Genomic DNA, 12,841 nt, shown 5'->3' on the forward strand with positions numbered 1-12,841 from the left:
ACGGTTAAATGGAACAGACTTGCATAACGTGACCGCGGCTTCCACGGCGGTCACGTAACGTCACGTGACACGGGAGATAACGTTATATTTTATACGTATTAGTTTCAGTATAAACATATAACGAGCCTTTTACTTTTTAAATTGTGTATATATTTATTAAATTAAATATATAAGTGAGTTACTACTCGCTAGCCACTGAAGCTGCAACTACTAAGCAACTAACCAACCATAGATAACCTCTTTGGATCTAAAAAAAACATTTGAAATTAGTTGACTTACTTTTGAATTTGAAAATTGTCCCTGAAGTAGCTGCCGGCTTCTGATCCGCCGTCCTTTTGAAATACCGCGGTGTATTCTGGGTAATTTTTGACCAAGGCTAGGCTACAAGACACCTCCCATGTATCCTCGCTCAGCTAGCTAAACCGCTAACAAACGGAGAACACACGCCTCGGTAGAAAATGAACATTGGAACACATCTTGGCGGCTCCCGATGACGTATCTCCTAGGCAACCGGGGCAGGGCCAAGACATCAAGGCAAGGTTCCTTGGCATTGAGGAACACCCTAGGATTGGAAAAGCCCAACAGATCTGTCACACTGTCACTTAACACGCATGGACTCACCCATCTTGACTTGTGATGGGGAAGGCTGTTATTGGTTTAGTGTCCAGGAAACAGCAGAGAATGCCTCTATTGGTAGAAGCTAACTGTTAACATTAGCAACTCCACCACACAGCAGAACTCTTCCAGGCTTGTGTTATTTGTGGAGATCAAACATCTGAGTCAGTGGTAGAGTCGTGTTGCTGTTATCCAATTCGAGCTGAGATGTCCAAATATCAGAAAGAAGACTACAAATCCTGTTGTCTGAAGCTCAGCTGTGATGTTGCTCACTTCTAGTTCCCGCAAGTGGTGCACTGGTGTTTTTCTTCCCCAGAGTACAACTTACGCCGGGGACACACCGGCCGAGGAAGCGCCGCGAAGCGCCGAGAAGCGAATCGCTCACGAAATTCGGCCGCTGCTCGCCGCTCCTCAGTTCAGATCAGACGCGCCCCAGTCGAGGCGCGCCTCGGCTCAGCTGTAGTTTTTCTTTTAAACACTTGGTGTCCTCCATTTCCTCTCTGCCTTTTCTCAGCTATTTTCCTCTACGCTTGAGTGTTTGTGCGCGCGCGCGCGCGTACGTGTGTGTGAAATAACATTATAAATAAATATTTTCCTTGAACGTGGACACACTGTGTGTGTGTGTGTGTGTGTGTGTGTGTGTGTGTGTGTGTGTGTGTGTGTGTGGTGTGTGTGTGTGTGTGTGTGTGAACCTATGTTTCTGCCAGTTGAATCTCTTGGAACCCGCTCCAATTCTGCAGCTGTATCCTAGCAGTTTCTTCCGAAATGGGTACGTAAATAATCATCTTTTTCGGGGGTCGTACAGCTCCTTGTGTTTCTCAACTTCCATAATTAATTTAAAGTCATCCATCTTAACTGCTTGCCTCAGACTTTCTGCCTCTCTGTCCTGTTTGCTCCGTGAAAAGACACCCAAAACCACACCTCCCTTCACGCGGTCACACACGCACACAAGTTCGATGTGTGTGTGTTCGTGTGGTTTTTCTGCAGTGTCTGATTACGAACACATTTAATTGCGTAATTTTATTTTGAAATACTTTATTTTGTTAACGTTACCGGCCTGCCTCTTATGTCTAGGTTTGACTTCCTGCCAGAATTGACGCGATTCACCCGCGGCTCGCGGAAAAAATAGAGCCGACGCCGAAATGATCGCTGCACGGCGCGGGCTGGGGCGCCGGCGCGCACCGGCACGAGGCGATTCGCGGCGCTTCGGCGGCCCATGTGGTCTATAGAATAGCTTAACAAGGGCGCCGAATGAGGGCGGCCCCATTTTCGCGGCGCTTCCGCGGCCAGTGTGTCCCCGGCGTTACAGGACCTCTGCAAACGTATAGACTAAACGAGTGTTCCATACCTGTGATATAAAAGAAAAGGGGCTGCTGTTTCAGGAAGTAGAAGTTAGCTGGAGGAGTGGGGCAGAACACAGCAGGATTTGGCATCTAATGCATTAAATGTTAATTAAAAAGACAAACTGCAGCTCTTATTATTCCCTGTTATCTAACCTTTATATTTGTATTGAAGCAGAGAAAATTGTCCAAGTTAAGCAGAGTAAAAGTGAAACCAACTTAGAGATTTTTATAATGTTGCCAAGCATATTTTTGTTGGTTGTTGAGCCTAGTGAGCCCATCTCCTGCTCTTTACAAAAACATTGTTTCTGTCTGATAATGAACATTTCATGAGAATATTTATGTTGTTTATTCATGACATTTAAGTTCTTTTAACTTTTTTCACCCTTCCAGGAAAATAAGACGACTTACTTCCTTTAGTCAATCTGAATTGTGTTTCAACCCTCCTCCCAGTGTGTGGTTGTCAGACCTCCTACTCAGGGTCAGCATCTGAGACTGAGCCTGCACACTGGGACTTGTCATGCTAATCTTTTTAAATGTTATTATGGTAACTCGGTTTGCTTTACTGATATTCATAGCTGATTGCTTCATCCTTATTTAAAAAATGTTCTCCCTCAACCAAGAACGAAAACATTATTATGGTAAGGTCATTTTAAATTGGCTCAGAATGTAAATACTTGTTACAAACACGATACTGTAGATATTACGAGTTGATCCACAGCTGGCCTGTGATCAGTGGACACAGGGTAAATTTCTCACGAAGAGCCGTAATAAGAACCCAGACCCACGGAGGTCCTCTCGCTGACTCTCTGGGATCTAAAAACCCAAACTCTCCTTGGTGATTGTCAGGGACTTGCACAAACCAGCCAGAGAAGCACTACTCATGAGACTCAAAACTCCATTTTATTTTGGAGCAGCTTCAAAGTTAACAGGAACTTTAACCTAATCACAGCACAAGACACTATCCAGAAAAACAAAAGACATTTCAGACACACCAGGTTCAACTTAAATAGTGGCTGATCAGACCACTCTACATACAAGAGGGGAACAATCAACATACAATTAACACACACATCCTCACACACACACACAAACTAACCAGTCTAATCAATTCAGGTAACTCAAATAACTAAATCATAATTACAAACTCCCTATCCATAACAGAAAATATCTACATTAAATTAAACACAAGCATAAACATGAATCTCCCCTCCCTTGGGAGTTGGTAGATCCCAGGAGTGCTGATTAGGCTTCCTGAGCTGCAGGTGTGAGACTCCATAGGAAACTCCAATGGGCCATTCCCATCTGTACCGGGTCAGCCCGGGCCGGGTAGCGTAGGTTGTTTACATATCTGGGTGGCCTGGTACTTTTCCGGGCCAACCAAGACTCATTCTCAGCCCTCTTCTCGAGGGGGTCTGCTTCAGGCCGACCAGGGCCAACACACCCACTGCTGACAGCAAATTCACACCTTCCATTAGAGCAAGCCTCTGATTGGTGAGTAGAATCAGCCCACATGGGCTTAAGGCAAGGATGTGTGGAATCAACCGGGCCAGGCTGGGGCCGACTGGGGCTACCCGGCCCGGGCCGACCCGGTACAGATGGGAATGGCCCACAAGTCACTGGTAACTCAAAATAGAAGTACAAAATTAACACATGCATTCATAAACAGACGACTGATTGTGTGCACATCAACCAGTCATCCTGGACAGAACACAGAAAACAAACACTACCAGCAGACCATGTCCCTGAGGTGGCAGACACTGCTGTCACAGTGTGCGTGCTTCAGCCAGCTGTCATCACATGGGAGAAGATTCAGGGAGGATTTGCATTTCTAACCTCATCAGTCCAAACACGTTCAGCGGGTCAGGTCCAACTAAAGGGAACTTAAAGACATAGATGACTTCAGCTTCACTTCTGGTGTTAATTGCCTCCATAAATGTGTCTGAAAGTGATGCGTTTAGCGTAGCTGCTAGCCCATAATTAATTTATCAGATCACAAATGTTTTCGTGTCTTTCCATAATTTAAGTTCAGTCTATATGCTTTTTGAATCACACTTCTAAAAATAAACAAAAAACATTAAAAAAGCTGTGTAAATCAACCTTTACAACTCGGAAAAAAGAAAATGTACGTATTTTTTCAGAGTTTTATGCATTAAAAACACTTATAAATAAACACAAATAGGAACATTCCAGTGTTGGTTTCAGAAATAATTTGACAAAACCAAGATAGATTTTTTTAAATGCACTACCTTCAGAACAAAAACACAAAAATAGTCATATTTTTCTAATTTTTCTGCATGTGAACTGTTTGGTGTCATCGTTTTGGCATTTGAGTGTAAATGTGGCCACACAATGACGTTTTTGCCCTATTTGAAAACTGATATATTTTCACCAAATCTTGATGTAAATAAGGAAGTTTGATTGGATCATCTTAGAATGTAGATGTCTTGAGTTATTTTACCATATCTCCTTAATGTTAAACAGTCCTTGTTTGGGTTAGGATCCAGTTTCATAGCCAAACTGTCATTTATCCCTCGGTGACTAGGAAATGGTGGAAGGAGCTTTTTGAATTAGGCAGGATTTCACACACCGGACCATATGTATGGATCCCACAGAGTGACTAATAACTGTCTGCCTGTCTCACAGACATGGATTCACTGTCTGTCTGCGTTGTCCCTGCTTACTGGATGACTGCGTCTCCTGAGAGATGATCTCATCATTAATCACCGTGTTCAGGGCCTATTGCGTAATTCAACATGCCGTGTTATTTAAGGGTGAATATAGTTCAAGGAATTTAAATTTGAGAGTTTCTTTGCTGGATTGAAAGCGGGAGTCATTGACAGAATGTCACCACAAGACCAGGATGCTTCAAATCAGACATTCTTGGATTGTTTTGTCACAGCGTGGCTTAAAAAAATGTTTTCACCAGAAATACCGCTTGTATCCGGAGGAGATGCGTTGCATGTGGTCATAAGCAGACGTTTTGTGTCTTGCAGGTTCAATGAGAAGAACATTTCAGTCACACATCTGTTGTCACTCAGATTTATTGTTGAATGTTTGATTTGATGCACCACATTATTATCGTTTTTAAAGTGTATTCTATATAGTAGCTATAAACACCTGTTTTGATAGGACTCTTAAATTAGATATGAAAAAGATACAGAAAAACATTTTCTAGCGTTTGAACTCAACAGTGTTCACACAGTAAACTTTAAATTTCTTTATTCTTTTTTTGGTAAGAGAAGAATGTATACTGCTCAGAAATCCCAAATATTGGGTTCAAGTAGAAGTGATCCAGTAATGGCCATTTTTAGTTTAGGATTAAAATAATCTAGTTTAAAACAGCAGATCTCAGATTGGTTTGACACATTTGGTCTTGAATATCAAACACAAGTACAAAAATCTATAATTTCATTATAAAATATGTTAGGCTAATTGTTGTTTCCTTATTGTATGTTTATGTACACGTTACAAGATGTAGCTGCAGCACCCTGAACATTTATTCTTACCTTTAATTAGGTTATATAAAATACGGAAGGCTGTTTTAGAGGAATTTCTTAAAAAAACGCATTAGTTAAAATATCTCTGAAAAGTCTGAGCCTCCCTGCTTAAGCTACTGTCCTCGCGACCCGATCCCAGATAAGGGGCCAAAAATGGATGGATGGGATTTAAAATATTCTCTTAAGGCACAGAAACATTAGTAATAAATTTTCCTGGATTCCTAATTTAATGCTTTATGCCTGAAACAAACCAGCTACTTATGATACGAGGCAAAAGTAACTTCTATTGATCTGGTTTATTCATTTTATTGACATTGCAAAAACAAACAATTTTGACAAAAGTATCTTCGATGTGTAAACCTGTGTAATGCCATCCAAAACACTTCTCTGGAAATGAATGTTATACAGAAACACATTTGCAAGTGAAGGATCAAAAAGGACAAACATTCACCTCACAGGACTTCATCCTAAAACTAAAGTTTAGATTTATGGAAGGAGATTGGCAGTATATATATATATATGAATAGACCTTTCAAAGGACAGTTTTGCAGTGTACAAATGGCTTTTACAGTCAGATAAACTTAATTTTGCATAATTAACTCAACATAAATCTGAGTTTTGACTGATTTAATTTGTACATGAGATTTGAAGTGTTATGGTCAGTGAAATTGAATATTTCAAGAAAAAGCAGAAAAATGCACAATTGGAGCTCTTACAGTCAGCAGAACAACATGTTTCATTACTGTTAGAGTTTATACGATGTTTTTCAGTTGTCAAAAATGACATTTGTGAATAACCAACTTCCCAACACACCTTGGTTACCAACACCCTTATCCTGATTCAAGAATGCCTTTGGGCAGCAGTGACACGCATGCATACATCATTTCTGTTCAGTGTTGTAGGTAATCAGGCCGTACATGCCTCTTTTAGCTTAGGCTGTTGTGTATTCCAATCATGAAATATTGTGTTGTTGTGTTCAAGACCAGGAATTCTCTAAAGCATCATAACAAAACATATACTTGTAGAGATAAGTAAGAAACAAAGCCCAGACCCTCGATTTTGGGGAACAAGCTGTAAAATCCCAAGGAAATGTCAGCCGTCGGGGTCTGTAAACATTCTCATGCAGTTTATCCACAAAACCACCAGTGTTGGAATTTAAATGTTGGATAATTTTTGTTTCTTAACCAAAGTACAAAATGGTACATTTTACAATGCTGCAAATGTTTCACAACAGCCATTGTGAAAACATATGCAAGAAACAGAGATCTCAACTGTGCAAGACTGACATCCAGCTCACATGTATTCACAAAAGATTGCTTCTTCCATTTGGACATAAATCTCAATTTATTGCCCAAAAGGGGACACTTGTGGTTAGCATGTTTAGCACCATGACCTCTGGGGCACAAATCTTCTGGTCCTGGGTACATGTTAAGTTACTGCACAGCATCATGTGACCCCTTCCACTAAAGTGGACTTTAATTATCGGCAAAGATGTACACGCATGTGTTTACTGTCACTTGTGTTTTTCGTGAGATGCAGCATGTGTATCTTCCGTGTTCAGGTTGTATTTGTTCAGAAGGTAGTGTTTAAACCCCCATCAGGACCGCTGCTGGTCTAATGGATGTCTCTGGGCCTTCTCCCTCATAACACCCTGCGTGTATGGAAGTATTATGTTACCCGTTACCACTTTCTTTTTCATGCGCTACCCACCAGGGCACCGGATTCCGATTTGCGGCTAAGAAAACAGTTTCTTTGTCACTTTTTTTTTTCTTCTTAAGGTCTTGGACCTGTGGCCTGGTTTGGTTTGCTGCCCAACCTGCCACCAGTGGCTGGCTTTTATTGGAAGCAGAGCTAAGTGTTTGTTTTCACTGCACTGTTGGGAATTAGAGATGGGGGGTACCTCGGTCTACCTATCAGTGGGGCCTCTGGGATGCGTGTGGAGTAGAAATTGCCCTCTAAACAGAATAGATTGGCAAGCAGGCCAAAACCCGAGACATCACAGCTCAATTAGCTTGGATTGCAGCTTTAGCTTTTCTTTTCTTAAACACAACAATCTCAGGGTTGCGTGGTTTAGCATATGGACGATTTAAAAGACTTGCTTTGATCCCGTACACTGTTCATTTTTCAGCTGCAGTTTTAACACATTTTAATGTGTTTCAACAGAGTAGTTCATGTTTATTATAAAGAAATCCTTGGTACATCTGAACAATAACCATCTGATGTTAGCACATCAGAGTTGTGTCCTCACAATGACTTTTACCATATATTCCCAGCATTGTTCTTCAGTGATGTAGTTTATCCATCACCTGTAGAATGTCACCCAGGATGGAAGGGCCCAGGTCAACGCTGAATGAGAAGCCACTGTCCTCGTCCATCTGTTCTGTAGTTTTGTCACAGCTCTCTGTAGATGCTCCACCCACGCCTGAGCTAACGCTGCCTCGTCCAGGCCCGTCAGTCTGGCTGGAAACAATGTCTCTTTGGTACTCTTCCTCCTTGTCAAGCTTGCCGTCTTCCTCACTGTCCAGTAGTGGCAAAGAGCTGCATTTCGTCTTCTTCTGGTTTACACACAAATCATGGCTTTGCAAATCCCCCTTTCCATCCAGATTCAAACGAGGAGGCTTTGGAGGAGGCGAGCAGGCCAGGATGAGGTTCTGCTCACTTTGAGAAGTTTGCCGGAGCAAGTTGTGGCTCATCTTCAGAAAGGATAAATCCCCAAAGCTGTCCTTCTGAGCATCAATTCCAATATGAGAAATATGGCGGAAATCATCGAGTGGCAAGCTGATCATGTTAACTGAAAGCACCTCTCTCCGCTTCCTGCTGGACCAATGACTGGATTTTCTGTGCAGTGATGTTCTCAATGGCATCTCGATGAATCCTGTCAAGTTAGAGTTCTTGGTATTCCTGTTTTTGTCCTGTTTTCACAGTGAATCCTTAGGATTTGGTGCTCCTCAAAGGCATTCTGCCATCTGCAAGAAAACACATGAAAAGACACAATTATGATTCAACAAAAGGTTGTATGAAGCAGGTCTGTGCTTGCACTTGTTATGCTATTCAGTGCCAGATGTTAGCATTGTGCCGTGTGCGTTGGCTTAATGAGATCTGTCAGTTATTATTTAGAGGCTGCACCTGCTGGACTAGATTTCGCTGTAACGAAATTCTGCAACGTTTACCAGCAAAGGAATGTTCCAACAAATGCTTTGAAGCCTTAATTTTTAAATATTTACTTTCCAAATCCCTGTTTCTTCCCATAAATGCAGGTGTGGCTCTTCATATCCTCTTGAGGAAGTCTAATAATCTACTTAAGTCTTCCAGTAACAATAGTGCTTGTTTGCCTTGTTTGAAGTTTGTTGGATTTCTTTAGAGTTTTTAGGAATTTTTTGTCATTTTTCTCCAGAAGATTAAACAAAAAGAAGTCCATTTGAAAGACAAGTTTGTACTTTTTCAAAAAATACAATGCAGTGAAATGCTTGTGCTGGGGATGTGGGAGGCTGCATCAAATTAAGTCATTTGCACCAACAAAACTTGAACTAGAAAACATTTAAAATAAAAAAAACTGCTCCTGAAAGTCAGATTTCATCAGTAATAGTTGAAAACCTTTGCGTCTCCTGACTATTTAACATTTTACTGCCAGAAAACCCAGAACCCGGTTCATCAACTGAGGCATGGCGATTAGATAATCTGCTGGCCGTCTTTGATTTTACAGCCTCCCAACAGCTTTGCCCACATTAGGTCTATGTTCGTGACTTGAAACACTCACTCTGTAAATTTGTAAGCCACTTTAACAAACAGGCGTTTGTTGGGCCATAAAGGTTTTATCGGCACGTTAGCAGCAGCAGAAGATTGGAGAGTGCGGGCACAACAGCATTCCTTTCCGAACATGTCAGGTCAACCGAGGAGGAGTCTGACGATTTATCCGTGAGTTCAGCGTTCAGGAAACACTCCATGGCCAAGTAGAAATAAGGTAATTAAAACCGATTGGCCAAAAACCACATTTCTTTAGATTTCCTTCCACTTTCATTAGTGACACACATCTTTGAGACTGATCACTTGTCTCAGCTGCACATTTAAAGTAAAACACTTGGAGATTTGAATACTTTTAGTCTAGTTTTACTTAGAAAGACACAACTGATAAATATATATGAGTTCATAAACTTACCCATTTGTTTTCATGAAAAAGGAAAATTAGAATCCCACACATGCACACCCTATCTCTGGGAGGAATCCAGCCTGTTTCTAACAGCTTTCCCTGACAAGCTCTTCCTTGACATGATTGGGCTTGCCATCTGTCACACAGCAAGCCTTCATTGCTCGGTTTTCAAATGGTAAGACGGTGATGTAGTCTACTCCAGAACAGATCGGTATTCTTAGATTTGTTACTTTTCTTACCCTTAGAGGAGAACTTGAATCTTTGTTATTTTCTTGTTAATCCATTGCGGTGTAAACTCCTTGCACTTCGGAATGCTCTCCAGGTGTGTTAATGGTGAAAGTCCTCTTTGCGTAAATGATAAGCCAGGGGAGGTCAGAGTACAAAAGACATCCAGGTGGGCAGGTTTTAGCTCAGGAATGATCTAATCTTTTCTCGGCTTATATTTGAAGTTGTACCACTTCTGAAGTTTTGCAAGTCGTGAGGTCATACCCATCAGTCCATAGAGTCTTTCTCTTAGTCGTAGGTGTCCCAGCCTGCTGCTTGATTGGCTGAGAATGGAAGATCTTCACCTTTTTCTTGTGACAATCCGATATAGCCTTTTTCAGGATGAATGGTAATAGGATGAGTGAGAATATTGAGTTTATAAAGGTCTGTGAGTGTTTAGTGGTCGCGTGCATATCTGGACAAAAAGGAAGTTGTAGTTGTTGAGCAAACATGCCAGCGACAAAGAGGAGGGGGTTAACGGATCTCTAATCGCTGGTATTGTCCCTCCGTTCTGCAGAGTTTCTGATTTCCTGCCCGCTGTTGGCTTGTGTTAAGCCCTGCAGTCCAGCCTGCTTCTGCCTGACTGGAAGCCTATGGTTTCTCTATGTAATCAAAACGCACACGGACATGTACGAGCAGGCACGCTGGGTTTCACAAGAGGAATAACTTGTTGCATTTTCATTTCTCACGCCTCCAGCATGTTGTCTTTGTCGTGGAATGTCGGAGCTGTACAGAAGTGGAAACTGTGTCATCACAATTTATTACTGTAAATGCACGTTGTGATATATTTGCTGTATACCTAATCTTCATTTTCAACTCTACTTTTAAATGAATCCAAAAAGCAACAGCTGCATTGGCTTTTTTACCCTTCTTTCGGTGCTCTTCTCTAAGAGAACAGACGGCGTTTAATCTCGTAAATGAAAGATTCGCCCAAGTTCAAAAGAAATAAATATTCTTCTTAGAAATGTTCCCGCTTCAAAACACAAAAGTAGCTTTCATGCTAAAAGACAGTATGATGAGTTGGTGTCATCTGTGGTGTTTGGAACCTGCCGTCTGACCAAAGCCGGACTCGCTTTTATCCTCTCATGCGATGCAGCCTCTGGGTCGATGCTTTTAGCCTGAACAGGATTTCTGTGTAAGCCTTCTTTCTAAGGCCCGACCACGTTGGGCAGTGTGGTTTGATGCAGCTATGCTGCCTCTGAAATCTGGGATGCTGCATATTTTTGTTGCTACAAGACAAAAAAAAGTGTTTCCAGATATTGCTTTGACTGGTGCTAGAAGCCCAAACGGAGGCTTTAGTGGATATTCCTGTCGCTCTTTGTTGTGTGTTCTCCCGTTTCCGCTGTGTTAAACTCCCAGACAGCGAGCACTTAAAGAAGATTTAGTACTTACAATGACAGATTTTACATTGTTTGATCGTGACAACTATGGCACACAGAGCTTTGAGACAATGCAACTATTACATCCTTTTTCTATGAAAAGTACAATTAAAAGTAGTATTTTAAGGCATTTCTCCATACTTTTGGTGAGACTTAAAAAAATCGTTAACCTGTTTTCTATGGTTATGGCTTGTGCTTTATCAAGGTGCTTCAACAGAAACGTGGCAAATTTGTTGCTGGTGGGATAGGAAATACATATTAACACTAGTTTACACCGTTTATGCCTGGCAAGCCATCCCATATATGTAAATATACAGTCTGGCCATGACCCAATGAAACCACCCAGTCGTGGGGCGGAATCTATGGTTGTCTTTTGAATGTCTCTGCATGCATTTGGACAGTGCTATAGGACCAGTCAGAACCAACATAATTATGGCGCAGTATGGGGGCCAAAATTAAGACTACTGCCCAGCAGCAGGAGGCTATATAAATTCTGAAGCAAACTACCGACCTGATTAATGATAAGCTGGCGCCGGTAACTGAGAGGCTGGCGCTGCTTACTGAGAAATAGCACCTTTACCAGCGTTACTACTAGATACGCTAGGGACTAGCAGCCCTCAGCTGGTCATTGACTGGTTCACACACTCCCTCTGCTGTCTATTAGCATGGATAGGCTAGCGTTAGCCTGGACGGGCTGGTGTTAGCATTGGAGAGGCTAGCCATTAGCGTGCCTAGGCTGGCCACTGGCTGGATTTCCTACCTCCTTGATGGACCATTAGCATGGATAGGCTGACAATAGCATTGGAGAGGCTAGCCATTAGCGTGCCTAGGCTGGCCAGTAGCTGGATTTCCTACCCCCTTGACGGACCATTAGCATGAATAGGCTGACATTAGCATCGGAGAGGCTAGCCATTAGCATGCCTAGGCTGGACACTAGCTGACTAGTGACTCTCCGAGACATGCTAATGGCTAGCCTCTCCTATGCTAATGCCAGCCTATCCATGCTTAAGGTCCGTCAAGGGCATAGGAAATCCAGCTAGTGGCATGCCTAGGCACACTAATGGCTAGGCTCTTCGATGCTAACGCCAGCCTCTCCATGCTAATGGTCCATCGAGGAGGTAGGAAATCCATCTAATGGCCAGCCTAGGCACGCTAATGGCAAGCCTCTCCAATGCTAACACCAGCCCGTCCAGGCTAACATTAGCCTATCCATGCTAATAGACAGCAGAGGGAGTGTGTGAACCAGTCAATGACCAGCCGAGGGCTGCTAGTCCCTAGCGTATCTATTAGTAATGCCGGTAAAGGTGCTATTCCTCAGTAAGCAGCGCCAGCCCCTCAGTTACTGGTGCCAGCTTATCATTAATCAGATCAGTAGTTTGCTTCGGAATTTATATAGCCTCCTGCTGCTGGGCAGTAGTCTTAATTTTGGCCCCCATACCGCGCCATACATAATGTGCTCACAGCTACGGATGTCAGTCAACGGGACCATCCGCCATACAGCGTGCATTTAAGAAGAAGCAAATACATCCCTTTTCGAAGTAAATTACTTAAGTGTTTCCATCTACTTGTCTCAAAGAAAGGCTCAAGTCTAAATCG

General features: G+C 42.4%; 2 protein-coding genes across 3 annotated transcripts in view; one reads left to right on the forward strand and one right to left on the reverse strand.

The window, feature by feature from the left end:
• dnajc17 (DnaJ (Hsp40) homolog, subfamily C, member 17) overlaps positions 1 to 12,841 on the forward strand; it is a 39,944-nt gene that overhangs the window by 19,900 nt on the left and 7,203 nt on the right. The gene's annotated exons all lie outside the window — the stretch shown is intronic.
• Positions 5,746 to 10,397, reverse strand: LOC129163631 (cdc42 effector protein 3). 2 transcript variants are annotated; one of them, XM_054741539.2, is made up of 2 exons: positions 9,842 to 10,397; positions 5,746 to 8,421 (listed from the first exon to the last, which is right to left on the reverse strand). In XM_054741539.2, exon 2 carries the CDS (start codon positions 8,317 to 8,319, stop codon positions 7,738 to 7,740), a length of 582 nt encoding a protein of 193 aa, XP_054597514.2. In that variant the 5' UTR covers positions 8,320 to 8,421; positions 9,842 to 10,397; the 3' UTR covers positions 5,746 to 7,737. The 2 variants fall into 2 exon arrangements, with proteins under 2 accessions (XP_054597514.2, XP_054597515.2); XM_054741540.2 differs by lacking the exon at positions 9,842 to 10,397 and adding an exon at positions 9,612 to 9,829.

This window comes from Nothobranchius furzeri, chromosome 18 (assembly GCF_043380555.1).
Source record: "Nothobranchius furzeri strain GRZ-AD chromosome 18, NfurGRZ-RIMD1, whole genome shotgun sequence".
NCBI classification, from domain to species: Eukaryota; Metazoa; Chordata; class Actinopteri; order Cyprinodontiformes; family Nothobranchiidae; genus Nothobranchius; species Nothobranchius furzeri.

What these genes read in the sequence shown, in the direction of transcription:
- LOC129163631 (XM_054741539.2), bottom strand. Translation starts at nt 8,319, where the DNA reads ATGCCATTGAGAACATCACTGCACAGAAAATCCAGTCATTGGTCCAGC.